Raw genomic sequence first — 16,437 nt, forward strand, 5'->3', positions numbered from 1 at the left:
GGCAGGTTGGCCAAAGTTTAATTCCTACGCGGGCGGCGTGGCTGAGCGTGAACAGACGATAATCGGCTTCTTCTGAAAGTACGGAGATTTTAGCTTACTCAGCCTGTTATTAAACTTCGTCAATAAATATACACAGTAAGAGTAGGAAGAAGCACACTGATCCAAACATCCTTCTTGATTGATGTCAGCTATTGGTCAATAGCAGGTGTATGGGAATCGGCTATATTACGAAATGAAGCATCCAGGAAAGAGTGAGGAGCAGCATTCTGTTGAAAAAAGAGCATCTGAAAGAAAGGCAATGTCACGCTCCACTTGCGCAGTTTAAACTTCGTTTATTTAACAAATTGCCGGTCTCCTTTGAGCTTGCATAATGAGATTCTAATGTACAGTCGAACCCACTTATAACAATACCGGTTTTAGCAATATATCGATTAAACAATGAGAAGCTGTTGCACTGTCAACTTTTGTATGTTTTCTATGGTCAAATAACCCCCTTAATAAAATGCCCCCATGCCACATTATTGGTTATAACGATAAAGTCTGGCTACTGGGTGCCCATGCCGAAAGGGAATGGAATGTGAAATCCCCGAAAAAAAAAAAAAAAATATTCGAGCCACTGCATGCCATCACACGCTGTCTTCCAGCTTTCTCTGCATCGCCAGCCTTGCGCGCCTCTCTCTCAGCGCCCTTCCACCCCTCCGAACACAAAAGGGCTGCGCCCAAAGCTCTACGCCGTGCCATCCTCCGAAAAAACAATGGACCGCACCAACTATCCTGATAGGGCTGATAGCGCTTGGCTGGGCGCTGGCCCCTTATTCTGCGTAGTTCTGCGGATGGACGAAGGCATATGGACGTGCTCGTCTTTGTTTGTTGCGTCGAAGTCGTTCCAGGCCATGTGGTTCCTCAGTCTCGCTTGGTACTCCACCGAAACAGAAGGTGACTGATCAACCCGCTGATAATCGGCAATGTGCGACGTTGCCGGTGAAAAGAAAGCGCACTGCTAATGCTATAGAGTTGGAAACGAAGTGCCTCTAACCGACGAGGCGACAGTGACGGCGACAACAGCATCGATGATGCAGTAGGGCAGGCTGCCTCAACGTTGTCCTTGGAGGAGACCTTGCAGATGATTCAGTCGCTCCAGGGCTTCATTTTTGCGAGGGACCTTCACGAGAGAAGGATGTCGGCAAGCTTCGCGTAAAGCAAGCAAGCTGACGGACATGGGGTTTTCTCATGCAAGCCAGTGAGAAGTACATGGCGAGATGCTTGTGGCGATCTCGCCCCAACGTTTCTTCTGGATTTCTCAAGCTTCGAGGCTGCCGCGGCAACCTTCTCGCATATTTTAAAAGGCTCCTTTTGAGGCCACCAGTGAGATGCCTCGGCGGAGCTCGCATGTCACTTGCCGCCCGTGACCCCGCTTTGCAGTTGTTATAGCAGTGCCATTCATGAACGCTGCAAGCCACAGCTTGTTACACGCTATCAGAACGTGCAGGAAGCAGAGTTAAAAAGTTAAACGAGTCAACACAATCAGCAGCCGGATGGAGGAAAGTGGTGGGGAGGGGCAGCTCTGCCATCCCCCTATCATATTTATTCAATTACTATAAGGTGGTCATGATTATGAGGCAAGGGTGCAATTAGGGGACTCAAGAAAAAAATATTGAGTATGCACAACAATATAAGGCGATACAGAGTAGCCGATGGATTATCGAGACTCGGCAGAGATCGCCTGAAATATTGTACAAACACAGCCAAAAATGCAAAATGGCGACCCTGAAATAGGGAGAAGGGAGCTTCAACACGCGGAATGCGAGTTGCATGCGAATTTTGCCTGCAGGTGTGGCTTCATGGCAGCACGGATTTCTCCTTGCAGTGTAGCTTCATTGCACCACGGCGCACGCTGCCATGAAGCCACACTTAAAGGCAGAATTTGCGTAGAAGGCGGGAGGGGGGGAGCTGTCTTCGAGGTTAAACTTTCTAGGGAAAAACCTGCCTTATATTCAAATAAATACAGTATTTGAATTTTTTTTCATGCAGCCTGGTTATAACATTAACGGTTATAACAATAGAATTTTGTGGCACTTGAATATTGTTATAAGTTGGTTGGATTGTACTTGTCAAAGTGAGGATATTTGGGTAGCACATGTTGTTTTATTGCGTCATTTTGTAGAGAACAGAGCCATTAACCAGCACATCTGTAGCGACAGTATAGATGGAGAGCACGTACGTCTTCAATACTAGTTGGCGTTCGGCGACAAATCATCTTGCAGCTCAGTTGTGAGAGAGCGCGCACCCTTTGCATTAACGCCTTTGTGTGGGTGGTGAAACTCTAACCTCCAACCATAAAAACGGGCAAAAGAGCTCACGAAAGCTATTCACTTAAAAAAAAAAATGTGAGGCCATAACATAAGTCTCCACAGTATGTAGGACGACTGAGAAGATGATCTCGTGCCCACCTTGCCAATGAGGGCGATCAGGTGGTCAAACTGCTGCTGGCTGAACTTTGTGGAAGCAGCTGCCATGATGCCGTGAATGTTGTCCACCACCTGACAGTTCTGCCGATCCTGCAGAAACATAAGTGCCATAGATGCAACAAGGAATTAGAGACACCAACAATGGTCAGTATTGTCCATCTTTTAAAGGTGCAAAGCCCAGTCCGCCAGCCAACTTGATCAGTATTGACAGACAGATTAACTGGAAATGATGCACTTCGAACAAAGTTCTTCAATCAAACAATTTTGAAGCTCTGATTCAAACTGTTGGTATTTGTGGAAGCTAATTGGTTGACACTCCCCCAATGAGCAGCAAAAGAAAACCTTCATCTTCATTGTCGCCTATCACACACTGAAAATGGTGGTGCTCTAAATGACAGATCTAGCTGAAAGAAAGTAGTTGATTGGAAAGAACGATCATTCGGTTTTTCAGTTCTGTACACTCCTATTGCATAAGGTGTGAAAAATATGCACGTAGAAACAATCTGATTCATTCTACAACTGGTTGTACCAACAGGCTTCCAGCAGATTCAAACAAGTTTTAGCAGAATCCACCAGGTTACAACAGGCGTTCCAGCAAATCATTCGGTGGATCAGATCATTTTACCACAGATGTTTACTACATTATTATGCATAAAACCACTTGTACAGTCATACAACTAGTCATACTAACAACTACATCCCACAAGTTTCCAAGGAACTGCAACCAAATTCCAACAGCCGATGCAGCACTCTTTGTGGTCCGTCATCCAACAGATAAAAATGTAATGAGCGACGTGCTTACTTATCACATAACTTTTATCTTATTGTAGCGCTCCATGAAGTAGGGCAATTTTGTCAGTCCAGTGATTTGTGGTTAGTTGCCCACAGGCAAACGTGATCATCACCAGACCCTCAAAAGACTTTTGACGAATAAGCTTGTTCAGATTATTAAACACAGGGCCTGTGGGGAGATCTGTAAAGGCCACAGTTCAAGAGCTCAGAGTTCAAACCCTACAGCGTCTGCTGAGGAAGACCTCGATCAGAAACAGGAAAAGCGACGTCCATTTCACTAGCTCAGCAGGCAACTCTAAAGCCTCAAAAGGCCAACTAATTCCCAGTAACAATCACCTTAGGAAGTTACGCCTATCTACACCACTCACCTGCATGGACCAGATCTTTGTCAGTTCCTCAAGAGAAAGCCGCTGCCCAATGAACTCAATTATACTCTTTATCTTGTCCATGTATTGAGCTTGATCTATGTTGCCTGAAAGAGATTGGGAAGCACATAAAAGAAAAAAAAGAGTGTCAGCAAAGAAATCACTTGAACAGAAGAGAACACAGAAACACTCATCTTTCCTTTCAGCCCTTTACAAACATACCTTTGCATTTATACCTTTGCATTTCTGTGAAAGGAATCTCAAGTACAGATTGCCACATATGCAGGCAATGCCTTTCATTAGGCGAGCTTACAAGACTTGTGTGACGATTCTTTCAGGATCAGCTGGTAGGCCAGGCATTAGAGTTCTTAAGGCTCTATGTTCTCCCACATGACACCGTTTACAAGTGTAGCCCCAGTGTTGAACCAATTACCTCAACATGTGACAGGTTCATGAGACACTTTCTGTCATGCCACCAGCAGTACATAAATCAGCACACGGTAGTCAAAGCAAAGGCTCCTCCGAGTCTCCTTACAGCCAGAGATCAGTGTAACTGCGAACCAAGTACCCTTAATTGTTACAGCCCTTCTAGGTGACTGCTTGATTTGGTTCTGCATCCCAATGCAACATCTGGGCTATGATGGGTGCTGTAGTATAAAGGATTAATTTTGAACACCTCGGGTTATTCCATCTGTGATTGAAGATCAGCCCATCAGTGTTTTTACTGCAACAGACACATGGACACATCAGGCGAATTTTCACCACTGTCATTGCTGTCGTGAGGTTCCATGTAAAATAGGGGTGTGCGAATACTTGACAAATCAGCTAATTGAATAGTGAATGCTCGAGTAATTTGATTCACGAATCAAATATCTACTATTCGATTATTCGAATATTCGGCACATCAGTGAAACACCCAGAGTGATGGGTGCCTTACATGTGCAGCCCTTTCATGGCGCGCGGTCTCAGTTGGTACAAGGTTCGGTGGTCGACAGGAATAACACGACGCGGAGGGAACGGCGACAAAAGCAGCCCATATTTCAGAATGGCAAATGCATGTGCGAAGATCAGGCCAATTAGCTGCTGAAAGGCAGGCAGATCGTATCAGATACGGGTGTTCACATATACACATTCACGCAGTTCTGAGCTTTCTGTCCACATGTGAGTTTAAGCGCACCAAAAAACTTTGTACGCATACGCGCGGATCCGAACACTGTTTTAGCTGCTATCAGTCAAGCCATTAGGCCTAATCGGTGCTGCTTCACCCAATGACGTTACAGATTTCGACTAAAGTTACAGATTGCTGCCGAATTGACGCAAATCTATTCGCAGCAGCCACATAATACAGTAGCCTTCTGTTAATTCTATCTTGAACAAAGGTCTTGGCCAGCGGCCATGCATTTCTAAACATACACTCGTTATTGTGATCCTAAAGTTGGCCTTCGCCAAATAATTCGAACATGATCACTCAGCATGCACCCGCCTAACACCTATGGTGACCCCAACAACGACCCCATTAGTGGCAATGCCTGTCTCGGCGGAGCTTAGGGGACAAGGAATGCACTGGTAACACATGTCAACTCCGGTAAAAGTAGTATATTTTCAGCCCGCCCTAGGAAGATTTTTGAACAATAGCCACAGCTCGCAATGTCTGATTACGGTATTTACCCAATTCTAATGTGCACCTCTTTTGCCAAAAAAAAAAAAACGGCCGAAAATTGCCTGCCCGGTGCGATTGTATACTATACCAAAACCGCCTTCACAGTGTTATTCTGCTTTGCCGCGTAACAGGAATGCGTTGCAGCGAAGCTGACTTAAAAAAACTGTCAGCCCTTCCACTGGGGTGGAGATGGAAGACCAGCGAAGCTGTGCTATGGAGGGAATAATGTATTTCCAATTATGACTATTAAGATGTGATGGTGTAATTGGTTATTTGAACTATTAAAGAATGAGAAATGTATATGATCCGGTGGTTTTCATTTATTTAGTGACCACAGGGACCTTGGCCTTATGGTCGCTACGGTACACCGCCATAGGGTGTACTGGCAAAGGTTGGTACGTTCTTCATAAACACGTCACTGATGCCACGCGCATTCGGTGCGAATGCGGGAAAAACGCCGCTGCTGTCGACAACAGTTCTGCGCATTGTTTGTGTGCCTGCCCACAACCGCTGTCAAAACGCTGGCGTGAGCAAGCATGCCAGCAGCAGCGAGCGAAGGTTCATGCGGCCTATCGCTTCAAGGGAAACTGAGCAGCGAAAGCACAGCACATACAAAGGTAGGAGCTGTGTTGCAGATCGCTTTCAAGATATGGTGCGTGCGACCGTCCGGCGCCGCGCAAAGTACAAGTTGCTTGCAGAGCAGAAGCCGCAACCCCTCCCTCCCGCGTTGCCTTCCCGCTGTCCTCTTTTCGCGTGGGAGATTGACTCACCAGATCCCCTTGCGCCCGGTCGCAAGATACGCATTTGGTGCCACTCATAAACGTCGCCTCCCCTACCTCCCTCCCGTCCCCCCACGGCCTTTCGCGCGACGGAAGAAGTGGCGTTTGCTCTCTGCCGTGCATTCGCTCCCCGTGAAAGCACGCGTCCCTCAAGCGCTTTCACTCGCACATACAGCATACGGCCAATGAGTTTTTTTTTCTACATCCGGACGCAACCATCGAAGACTGAGCCTTTAACAGCTTCGCTGTAAAACCGTGTAGCGAAGCTGACTTTGGGAAACTGGCCGCTCATTTTGCAACACACATTAGACCCTTGCCAATATTTCTTGCTCGAAAATCAGGTTCACATTTTATATATTTTGTCTAAGAGCTTTAAAGTAATTTCTATGTTAGTTTTTACTTTGAACACATAGAAACTGCATTTGATTCGGGGGTGTGTTAGACCCCGGCGAATACTGTCTAATGAACTGGTGGTGTGTTTGGCGTTTTTTTCTGCCATCTTGTTTATTTCAATTCGATCAATTTCGTCCGTCCCATCAGGGTTGAATTACTGGAAGTGGACTGTGCTCGGAAAGCAGACAAACCACCTCACCAATGAAGAAGAGTACAGGATGGACCAACTTCGTTCATGGCTGCCATCTTTGCGACGCACCGTAAGGCAGCCTCTCATTCCCGACATCATTCTTTGACGCACATCGGTCTATTTTTGCAGGTTTGAGTAATCCCTCACAAGACTAGCTTTAGATTTACACAATGGACACGAAGGGGTCATGTGACGTGTGCTGACCGCCCAGCTGCAGACGTCTTAACGGATAGATGGAAACAAAAAGAGAAGGGAAGAGGGTGCATCGCCCCCCCTTTCCCTTGGTCATGGCATCTCCGATTTCAGAACCTTTGGCAGATGACGACTGATGCTGAACCTGACAATAAAAAGGCCCCTGCTCTCTACCGCCGGCGGTACGTGAGTGCGCGCCTTCTCCACTAGCACAGCTGTGGCAGCGCATGGGGTGGCCGAGCGCATATGCAGGCCACACACGCAAGGTAATCTGTGGCGGGTGCAAAGCCTAGGCGAGCTGATATGGCTGGTGGCTTCATGTGCACTGTCTTCCTGCGTGCCTAGTGTTGGACATCACGTAATCTGAAGTTTCGGAAATGAGTTAAAGCAAGGGGCAGCACGAAGTGTTCGCTCGCTACTGCTGCGGCTATTAATGACACCAACAGAGTTCTGACAGCGATTGTTCGCAGTCACTGAGTGACATCGGTTCGTTTTCCAGTACACATGTGGCCCCATGCTTGTTAATTTAATTAGTAAGCGAACATTTACTCCAATTTATACGGTCGATAAAACTATGAACATTGCTTCGTGTCGCTGTTTAATACTTTGCTATCACTATCAATGCTTCGCCTTCTGGGTGAAACTGTGGCTTTCTTGCATTCCACACCTATCGTAATTCCACACCTGCTGCAACAATTGGGAACCGCACCTCCAACCTTATGCTCACTAAGGTAATTAATTGAGGGAGTTGGTGATCCATTCTCTTGGAAAGGCAGTGCTAACAGATGGGTTCCTGAGAAAGAAAGGCAAAAAACACGCGCGGTGTTGGCCACAGATGGACACAGTGATGTGTCTCTTTTTTTCTTCTTGTGGTCCCATCCGCTGGCATTGTCTTTACAAGATGACTTGTGATCCCTGCCTCAACGCTATGGCCACTGAACTGGTTATTATCATCACCATCATCAGTGGATATTATGTCCGCTGCAGTGCGAAGGCATCTCCCACTGATCTCAAAAAACCCTGTCTTACATCAGCCAACTCCGTTTTATGAGTGCAGATTTCCTAATCTTCATCACGTCACCTATTGCTCTGCCATCCTCAGCTACATTATCATTCTCTAGGCACCTACCGTTGTTTTATAGACAACTGCTTAGTATATGCTCCATGCATTACATGACCTGCCCACCCCACTTTTTTCTCCAAGTCATAACTATAACACGAGCTACATCTGCCTGATCTCTAATCATAACGTCACATTTCTGTCTTCTAATGTTACACCAAGGTAGTGTCTGACAAACTCACTTTCCAGTGTGATGGACAGGACATTGTTTTCTGCCATCCAATTCTGCAGCTGCTCAGCATCAATGGCTGCTTTTGATGAAGTGCCTGTTGTTGAGCAGTCGTCGATGAGCTTGATCAACTGTATGGGGAGAAAAAAGACAAATGCAACACACAAGGCAAGACAGTCTTCAATAAGCTTCGCTGCTTATGATACAATTGCGGGTCCAAAGGCTGGCAAGGTCCAGCCTAATAAAATCAAAAGTTGTCATCCAACCGAAAGCAGCCATGAAGCTATAAATGAAGCCTATAAGAAAAATTCAGAAGGAAGATATTGCAGTTCAGGAACAATTCATTTTGGGCAGCGGACAGCAGAACTTAAAAAAAAAAGAAAATTTTAGTACCACTGGTGCTGGATACATGTGAGGCTGTGTCCAAGCATTAAAGGCATATTTGCTGGGAAAAGGCTTTAATTGTAGAGTACCGTAAAATTCTGAGCAAGACCCCCCCTCCCGCTCCGCACCCTTATCACGCAGGCCAGTGTTGCCCAGGCAACACTGGCCTGCCACATCCAGTCCACGAAAATAATGGCAAATTCGGCAAATCACACCGGTGCGCACTGGGGTGAACAGCGGCCGGCAGTGACATCTGCCTGTAACACAGTACAGAGGATTTCCCTGCTGCACAGCGACATGACCATTGAGCGACAGAGAAGTGGTCGCGGCTACGCTCTGGCGTTGCCGGCAGCTTCACCACCGCTAATTACTCGCCACCGATATTGTCACTACGCCTCTTCTGGTTCACTTCGAATCTGTAGAAGACGGCGCTTCAGAACGAACCACCGACGCTCCCAAGCAGCAATGTTTTGTTACCGCTGTTGCCACTTTACCTTCTCCTCACAATAATTTCACACGAAGAAGAAAACATGCTCATATTTGCGGCGCCACCAGCTGTGATGCGAGCATGGCCGAGTCGCGGTTCGCTGTCAGCCATCAGTAGCCATGCAATGCAGCTGAGCTTGACTTGTATCGGAACTCTCGTTAGTGCTAAACGTTTGACCGTGGACATGGTCTTTTATAAAGTGAACATTACGCATCACTTTACTCTAGCAGACATCATTTTGCCTGCAGTAGAAGCTGCATAACCAATGTTCGTGTCGCCTGTTGTGGCGACACGCCGTTTCTGCAGTTCTTTCGATGGTTTTGAGAGTGATAAACAGCACTAACAAATCTCTGGCTTAATAAAGTTCATGTCAAAAAAAAATTTTATTCGATTCCCACTGGCAGGAAAACTTTGCCGTTGCCATCTTGAATTTTAGTGCTGTTCCGGGATAGTGCCTCCCCTAACTTTGCTGGTAATTTCGACTTGCTTGAGGGGGGCACGCTTGCTCGGAATTTTACGGTAAAGTTATTTTAATATTTTCCAGCAAGCTGTTCTCGTATTTTCGTCAAATTGCTTATGCCATTGTAGTAGAATGCCTGGGAAAAAAAATTTGGTGTGATTAACCTTCTCGAGTGGATAACTCGATCCATTAGTCTTGAATGGTCACCGTCAAATGTACTTCTCCCTTTGTACGATGCAACGCCGAAATGCAGTCATGTGCTTGAGGATGATGTGATGTGAAAATAACTAGCATGGGATGTACACAACTCCTCGTCACATCCACTACCACTGGATCCCACAATTAACATGTACTGAGGGTATATATAGTATCCCTGAACGTGACTGAATGACGATACAACCCCTCTGCATCCACGGCTGGTTATTGACTGATTTAGTCAATGATCAAATCAAAGCAAGAAAGGGGCTACGAGAGGTTCTGTAGCGGAAAGCTCCATAATAATATTGACCATTTGGGTTTTTTTTTTCCCATGCTCCAAATGGGACATGAGCATTGTTAGTTTCTGCCCCAACTGGAATGTGGCCACTGTGGCTGTGAGTCGAGCACATGACCTCAATGACAAGAAAATGAAGAAATGCCATAGCTACTGAGTGACTTCGGTGAACAGAATGTCATTCTCACCTCCTTGAGGCCATTCATGCGAGCATTGAAGTGCGAGCACTTGAGCATGCGCAGGATGACGTCGAGGCACAGAGTGCTTGTGCTTGCTATCTCCTGCGGCCACAGGTAGACGCATAGCATCTTCACCGCCTTCAGGAGCTCGGTCACCGAACCAATGTTCTGCGGACAACAGACAAAACAAGTGAGCATTGCAGCCCACTGGCAATTCTGACGACAGAAATAGCTGTTCCGTAAATGCATGCAGCTGCAGTCACATGGTGTTACTGAGCGTTGTGTTACCACTGTAGGGGCTCCCCAATAACGATCACCCTCGTGCCATGACTACGATAAAAATAGTTTAAACAAAAGTAGGCACCTCAACTGGTTCAAAGATAACTGCCAGTTGTAGCCTCATTAATCCAATAAAGTGTGATTATTGCAATAAAGTGTGATTGCAAAGAGCAGTTAAGGCTTGATGAAGCACTTGCTGTGGTGCACGCCAAAGTGCATGAAGTGGTTGTAAACAAGCAAGAAAGTGAAATAAGTTGGGCAATACTGGGAACACACGGGTGCAAGTGAAGCGACTGGTGTCTGACGGACGCGTTTTCACCATCGCACAACTTTCGTCTCTTGAGACTGTTCTAAACTGTTGTCACATTGTTTCCGCACTGGTTTCACTAATATAACAGTTTCCCATAATTTTACATGGCACATTCTTGTTTCTGTCTGAAACAACATGCCTATATTAACAAAGTGCCTCTTCAAAATATTCTTCATTTTACATCTCGCAGAGATTATTCACTATGATTAATAAGAACAAGACATCTCTCCTCACTGCATTCAATGTCTCGTCATAAAAAAGAGGAACAGCAGCGCTTCTCTCAGCACTCGTGTCCAAAGCTCACAACAAAAAGAGGAGTGAATGAAAGTGTGTTCAGTGTTCACCCCTGCCTTGTTTTTGAGGTCGTCATCCGTGAGACCCTTGATGTAGCTGATGGCCTTGCTCATGCAGGGTGAAAGAAGTGTGCACGTTGTGTCTGGGTTCAGGAACTGGGCACACACAGCCAGAGGATTCAGCAGGGCAGCCATCTCCTGTGAAAAAGAGACAGTTACAGAAGCAAACGTCAACATTGTGGCCCCGCCCGTGTCCCCAATTGCATGGTTCAGAAAATAACTCGAAATAACTTGTCGGGCAAGTTGGCTGACATCTGAGGAAGCCATTGTAGTGCAAAATTGACATTAGGCAAATTGGTTGTTGCCTGTTGTTACTGTCATGCAAATCAGTTGTGAGTGTTGTGGTGTCCTGTCCTCTTGCGAGTCTTATTTGCACAACAATGGCTCCTCCATGGGGTTCTGCTCTGCCACCTATGGCAAGAACATTTTTTGCAGGCTTTATCACTACCATCTTGTGCCTCACAATATCGAAGTGGAGCGCAAGCCGTTTTTTTTTTCCGTTCTGTGCTATTTCACTCTGTGCTTGATGAAACATCCCAACTGCTGCTGAGTTGTACGGGGATTAAAAAAACCTACCCATCGTGGTTGTGACATCTGCCAAGTGTCTGTAATCATTTTATTTCCTATCGAACAAACTTACCATTTTCATTCAAGAATGTTTTCACAGTCTCCCTTATCCGTTTTCGTTTTTCGATGACGTTTGGTTCCCTCACAGAAACAAACTTCTGTGCACGAAAGAGTCATAGAAAGCTGTGCTGTCTTCCACAAGCAGTTTTACATTCGGTGTCTTGGGATCAGTTAATCAATTGCAAATTTGACTATGCTAAGGAGTGTGATTCATGTGGTTCTTATCAATACTGCTAACTTGAGCTTTTGCTTGTGCCAGCAGCACACGCCTATCACTATGAGCACTCAAGACAAGAAAGGCAATGAAGCTGAATGGACTCACATTTGCAGTAAGGTTTTCTCCAAATTTGGCCAATATTTTGTCGAAGCCACCACGACTCCCAAACTAGATACAGAAGAAACCAAAAACCAACTTTAATAAAAACCCTTCAGGAGAAGCCCAGAAGCAAAGACACAAAGACAAGACAACACACGAAGAAATCAGAAAGTAAAACTCACCTTGTTGATAACATCTAGAAGCCAGCCATAAGGATCCTAGAAGGAAAGCATCACAAAGTGAGTTCTGAGGTTCACTACTGGGCATATTGCAAACCAAAGCTAACACTGCATTTTTGAAATCATCTTTTAAACAAGGAATCAGTGAGTGAAATAGGTTGCCAAGATTCATTGTTATTGGCGTCCCAACGAATTCCTTTTACACATGCTTTCAGCATTCCCTTCATGATAAGAAGCCACAATGTGGACAAGTTTGTCAGCTGCTCTACATTTGTACTTTTGTACAATGTGTTGCTTATTGTTCCTTAGTACTGTTCTCATACTTTGTTAGATCTAAGATTCATGTCATTTCTCTATTGCATGTAAAGTACTATCGTACCTGTACAGCCAAGCCACATTATAACAAATACTGTGATAAAATTTAACTTTCTTCATTTTGCCACATTATAACAAATACTGTGATAAAATGAACTTTCTCCATTTCCATATCCCTGTTCCATTGAACACCATGCACTTTTTTACATAACTAGTCAAAGTACTGTAATTTTGTCCCGCGGTTTCAATTTCGCAAAGTTCACACACCTCGCACTTATGCACTTGGAGCCTTTGTGACGAGCAAAAGAAAAGAAAAACATCACCTGACGGCAACTTTGTCATTCACATGTGTCCTTTCGCAAGCAAATTTCGCCGATGAGTGGCAAAAAACTTGGGATGGAACACAGCACTTCACTATCTGTTGTGCTGGTATGGAAACTGTACTGGGCATACCCCATTCGCACTCATGGTCTCGTGGGTATGCTCCCAAACTTGTCAGAGCACAGACAGAACATGAAAAAACAACCGAAAGTGTACTGCTCTCGTTCCTGGTCTCGACAAAAGCATTGCTCCCTGTCGTTAATGCAAACAATGTTACGGCGATCTCAGCCTCACGGAATCAGTACACCGTTGCAAAGAAACAAAATACATAGCAGCCCTGTATTGGTGAGCCATGATGAAGATGATGATACGGTGTAAATACCAGTGCGATATGATGGCAGTATGACGGCAGCCACTAGGAGCAGATGCAGACTGCTTTCGAGATGATCTCTACCTCATGCATTTGATCCCATTTGGTATGAAACTGGCCTGTTTCAATCCACCAGGAATGTTCTCAGAACCTGTGAGGTCACCTTTTACTGCTCAAGCATATAAAATCCTGACTAAATGAATTTAACAATTTAATAATTAATGTTTTCCCTTGGAAGTACAACTTCATTATCATGGTTCAACTGTATTAGTATCTGCAAAAAACAAACACTTCAGCAGGCACTGTCATGGTGCAGGTGGTATTGAGAGTGACCATACTACCGCACCTACAACAATGCCCCTTTACTGGTCTGAATGAATGTAATGGTCTGGATGAATGAATGATAAAATGTCCACCTCAAGAGTTTGTGAGGCTTCAGGTGTGCATATTCTGTTGCACAGTTTGTGGTCCATGTTGCTAAACACTGGCTAAATGCTCCTGGATTCAGGAGTGTTTGCAACATGCATCAAAGAAATTCCGAATTTCTTACCAGGGATCCCCTCGATTTTGCATAGACCACAAGCCCTTGCTCAAGGGTGCTTTGCCGGCTTTTGTTCTTGATATGAAACTCGGCCTCTGGATCAAAGGCCTGCAAAGAAAATGGGCAACATGGGTGCTGGTGTTTCACTGAAAACTTGAGACAAAGTTCTGAAGCAGTATTTCAGCAGAACTGAATACAATTAAATAGCACGAGAGACCACGAAAGAAGAGCAAAGAATACACAGGACTAAAACTTCATGCACAGCCAGCATCCATTGTAAGTACAGCTTCCTCCCTATCTGTTGGGCTGTTTAACCACGAGAAACATTAGTTCAAGTTTACAAGTTGATGAATAAGGCAGATGAATGTGAGTGATGACTTTAATTGGTTCAGAGTGTTGAAGCAAGTAACGAAATAATTAACCTTGAATATATACAAAAAAAGAAGAAAAAATAACAAATACTAGTGAGATGTTGTACATGAACCTAAACTTGGACAGTGACAGCCGAGTACAGTAAACTTTCGTTAATTTGACTCAAGCTAATTCAATTTTTCTGTTAATTCAATACCAACCGAATTTCCCGGCCAGCACCCATGCATTTCTTCGAACCCAGACTTTTGTTATTTCGACCCCGAAAATTGGTCTTCGCCGGATAATTCGAAATTCCCCAGTCACGCACTCGCCTTACCTCTAAGGTGACCCCTATAGTGACTCCTTTAGTGGCAGTGTTTGTCACAGTGGGGGTTAGGGGACAGTAAATGTGTTCAACACACGTCATCTCCTGGCAAAAACACATATTTTCAGCCTGCCCCCCCCCCCCCCACAAAGATTTTCAAACAATAACCATAGCACCCAACGTCTTGATTCTAGTGCACACCCTTTTTTGTACTTTTTTTTTTTCAGAACACTTAGGCCGAAAATTGCCTGCATGGTGCAATCAGATATGAAACCAAATCCACCTTTCGGCATTTGTATGTTTTACCGCTTAACAGGAATGTATGGCAGCAAAACTGACTTTAGAGCTGGTCGCCATTGTGCAACACATATTACACCCTTGGCCAATTTTCTATTTTAAAAAAGCGGGTGTGTTAGATTTCAGCTTTTTTTTTTAGCAGATTTAATGTCACTTCTACATTTGTTTTCTGCTTTGGAAACATAAAAGTGGATTCAGTCGAGTCCCGCTACAACGAAATTCACGGGACACACGAAAACTTTTGGTGTGGTAGAACTTCGTTGATGCGAAATTAGTATGTATACACGTACGCCAAACAGCAAAGCTGCGAACTAAACCAAAACCATCATCCTAGAAATCTTCATGATGGCATGGGGGCAAAGGTTGAGACGTACCGAAGGCGATCAATAAAGTGTCAACTTCACGAGAGAAAGCATTTCGTGCCGCTGTCACAGCATATTTCGTACATTTCGGCCGATGCCTAACCCATCGCGCCTGCCTGGCCGATTGCGAAACACTACTTTTGCGGCACATGCTCTGGTGCAATGAAGCGGTTTCAATTACAGTTAAACCTGCTTATAACGAACCTCCATATAACGAATTCCTGGATATAACGAAGTTTTTCTATTCCCCGCGGTTACTCCATAGAAGCACATGTATTTGAGACCTCTACGTAACGAAGTGGCAGCGGGAGACCCCCCTCGATATAACAAATTTTCCCCTCCGACCACCTAGAGATTTCGCCCCAAATTTTGTCATTTTTGCGCGAGCAGCAATCGGAAGCACCTTCTCCGCCGCGATGGAATGCGAAGCGAGCGCACGTGTGCGAGGCGGCCCTGCATCCCTCGAACCGGCGATCTTGCCGCCGCGAGCGTGACCTTTCCCCCTCCCTTCATTCAAATCTGATCCTGCCGCTTGCTGCAGCTGGCCTAGCCCGCCAAGCCAGCACTCTCTCCTTTTCCAGCAGATGTTGCCGACGCGCTGTCAAACGCTGGCGGCGTGTGGAAGCGCTGCAGGAGAAGCGAGCGAAGTGACCTTCGTGCTGTTGTCTATCGCTTCAACGCAAACTGAGCGCCGAGAACACACAGCACGCAGAAAGCTACGAGCCGCCGACGCACCTACACTGCTAGACTCTGCCCCAACGCAGATCGCTTTCAAGATACGGCCTGCGCGACCACGCGCCGCCCCGCTATCCCTCCCCCCTCGCTCCCTCGACGGTGCCTCGAGTGCAACGGAAGAAGGCGCGCTTCCTTCCTGCTTTTCTTGCGCGCGCATTTAGACGCGGTCGTCGGCTCCCCTCGCACGTTTTCACTCGCACATACAGCATACGGCGCGCGGCGACTGCGTTATCGCCCTTGCACTTTAGGGTACGGCCACGCTAGCGGCAAAAACGCGCGTCAGAAATGCGCGGCAAAAAAGCGGCAGGAATCGGGGGACTTGCGGCGTGCCGCGCGAAATGGGTTCAAGACCCATTTCTGCGGCAAATGCCGCGTGCCGCGAGATGAACCAATCAAGAACAACTAGGGTGACGTCATGGAGCCATCACAACCGGAACGCCGCCGGTCCGCGCCGGGTTTTCAATCGACGATCATCGTCTCTCGCGTGAAACAACGAGCGCTCGCGGTGTTGCTCGCCCGCTCAGAGAGCGCGGGAGATCTCACGCGCTGCCGCGCGGCGAGACGCGCGTGCCACGGTGGCCTCGCTGACGCGCGGCAACTTGCCGCTCGCTGCATGACGCGCGCG

The 16,437-nt window shown here is 46.1% G+C and overlaps 1 protein-coding gene across 1 annotated transcript in view; it reads right to left on the reverse strand.

Moving 5' to 3' along the window:
* Positions 1–16,437, reverse strand: part of LOC119432585 (ubiquitin carboxyl-terminal hydrolase 24-like) — a 72,068-nt gene that overhangs the window by 43,107 nt on the left and 12,524 nt on the right. Inside the window, exons 5-12 of the mRNA XM_049658308.1 lie at positions 13,752–13,850; positions 12,199–12,234; positions 12,023–12,085; positions 11,065–11,211; positions 10,141–10,299; positions 8,142–8,259; positions 3,629–3,732; positions 2,451–2,558 (exon numbers count right to left, since the gene is read on the reverse strand). Coding sequence (XP_049514265.1) covers positions 2,451–2,558; positions 3,629–3,732; positions 8,142–8,259; positions 10,141–10,299; positions 11,065–11,211; positions 12,023–12,085; positions 12,199–12,234; positions 13,752–13,850 — 834 coding nt within the window. The remainder of the gene's footprint in view (positions 1–2,450; positions 2,559–3,628; positions 3,733–8,141; positions 8,260–10,140; positions 10,300–11,064; positions 11,212–12,022; positions 12,086–12,198; positions 12,235–13,751; positions 13,851–16,437) is intronic.

Source organism: Dermacentor silvarum, chromosome 11 (assembly GCF_013339745.2).
Source record: "Dermacentor silvarum isolate Dsil-2018 chromosome 11, BIME_Dsil_1.4, whole genome shotgun sequence".
Taxonomy (NCBI): domain Eukaryota; kingdom Metazoa; phylum Arthropoda; class Arachnida; order Ixodida; family Ixodidae; genus Dermacentor; species Dermacentor silvarum.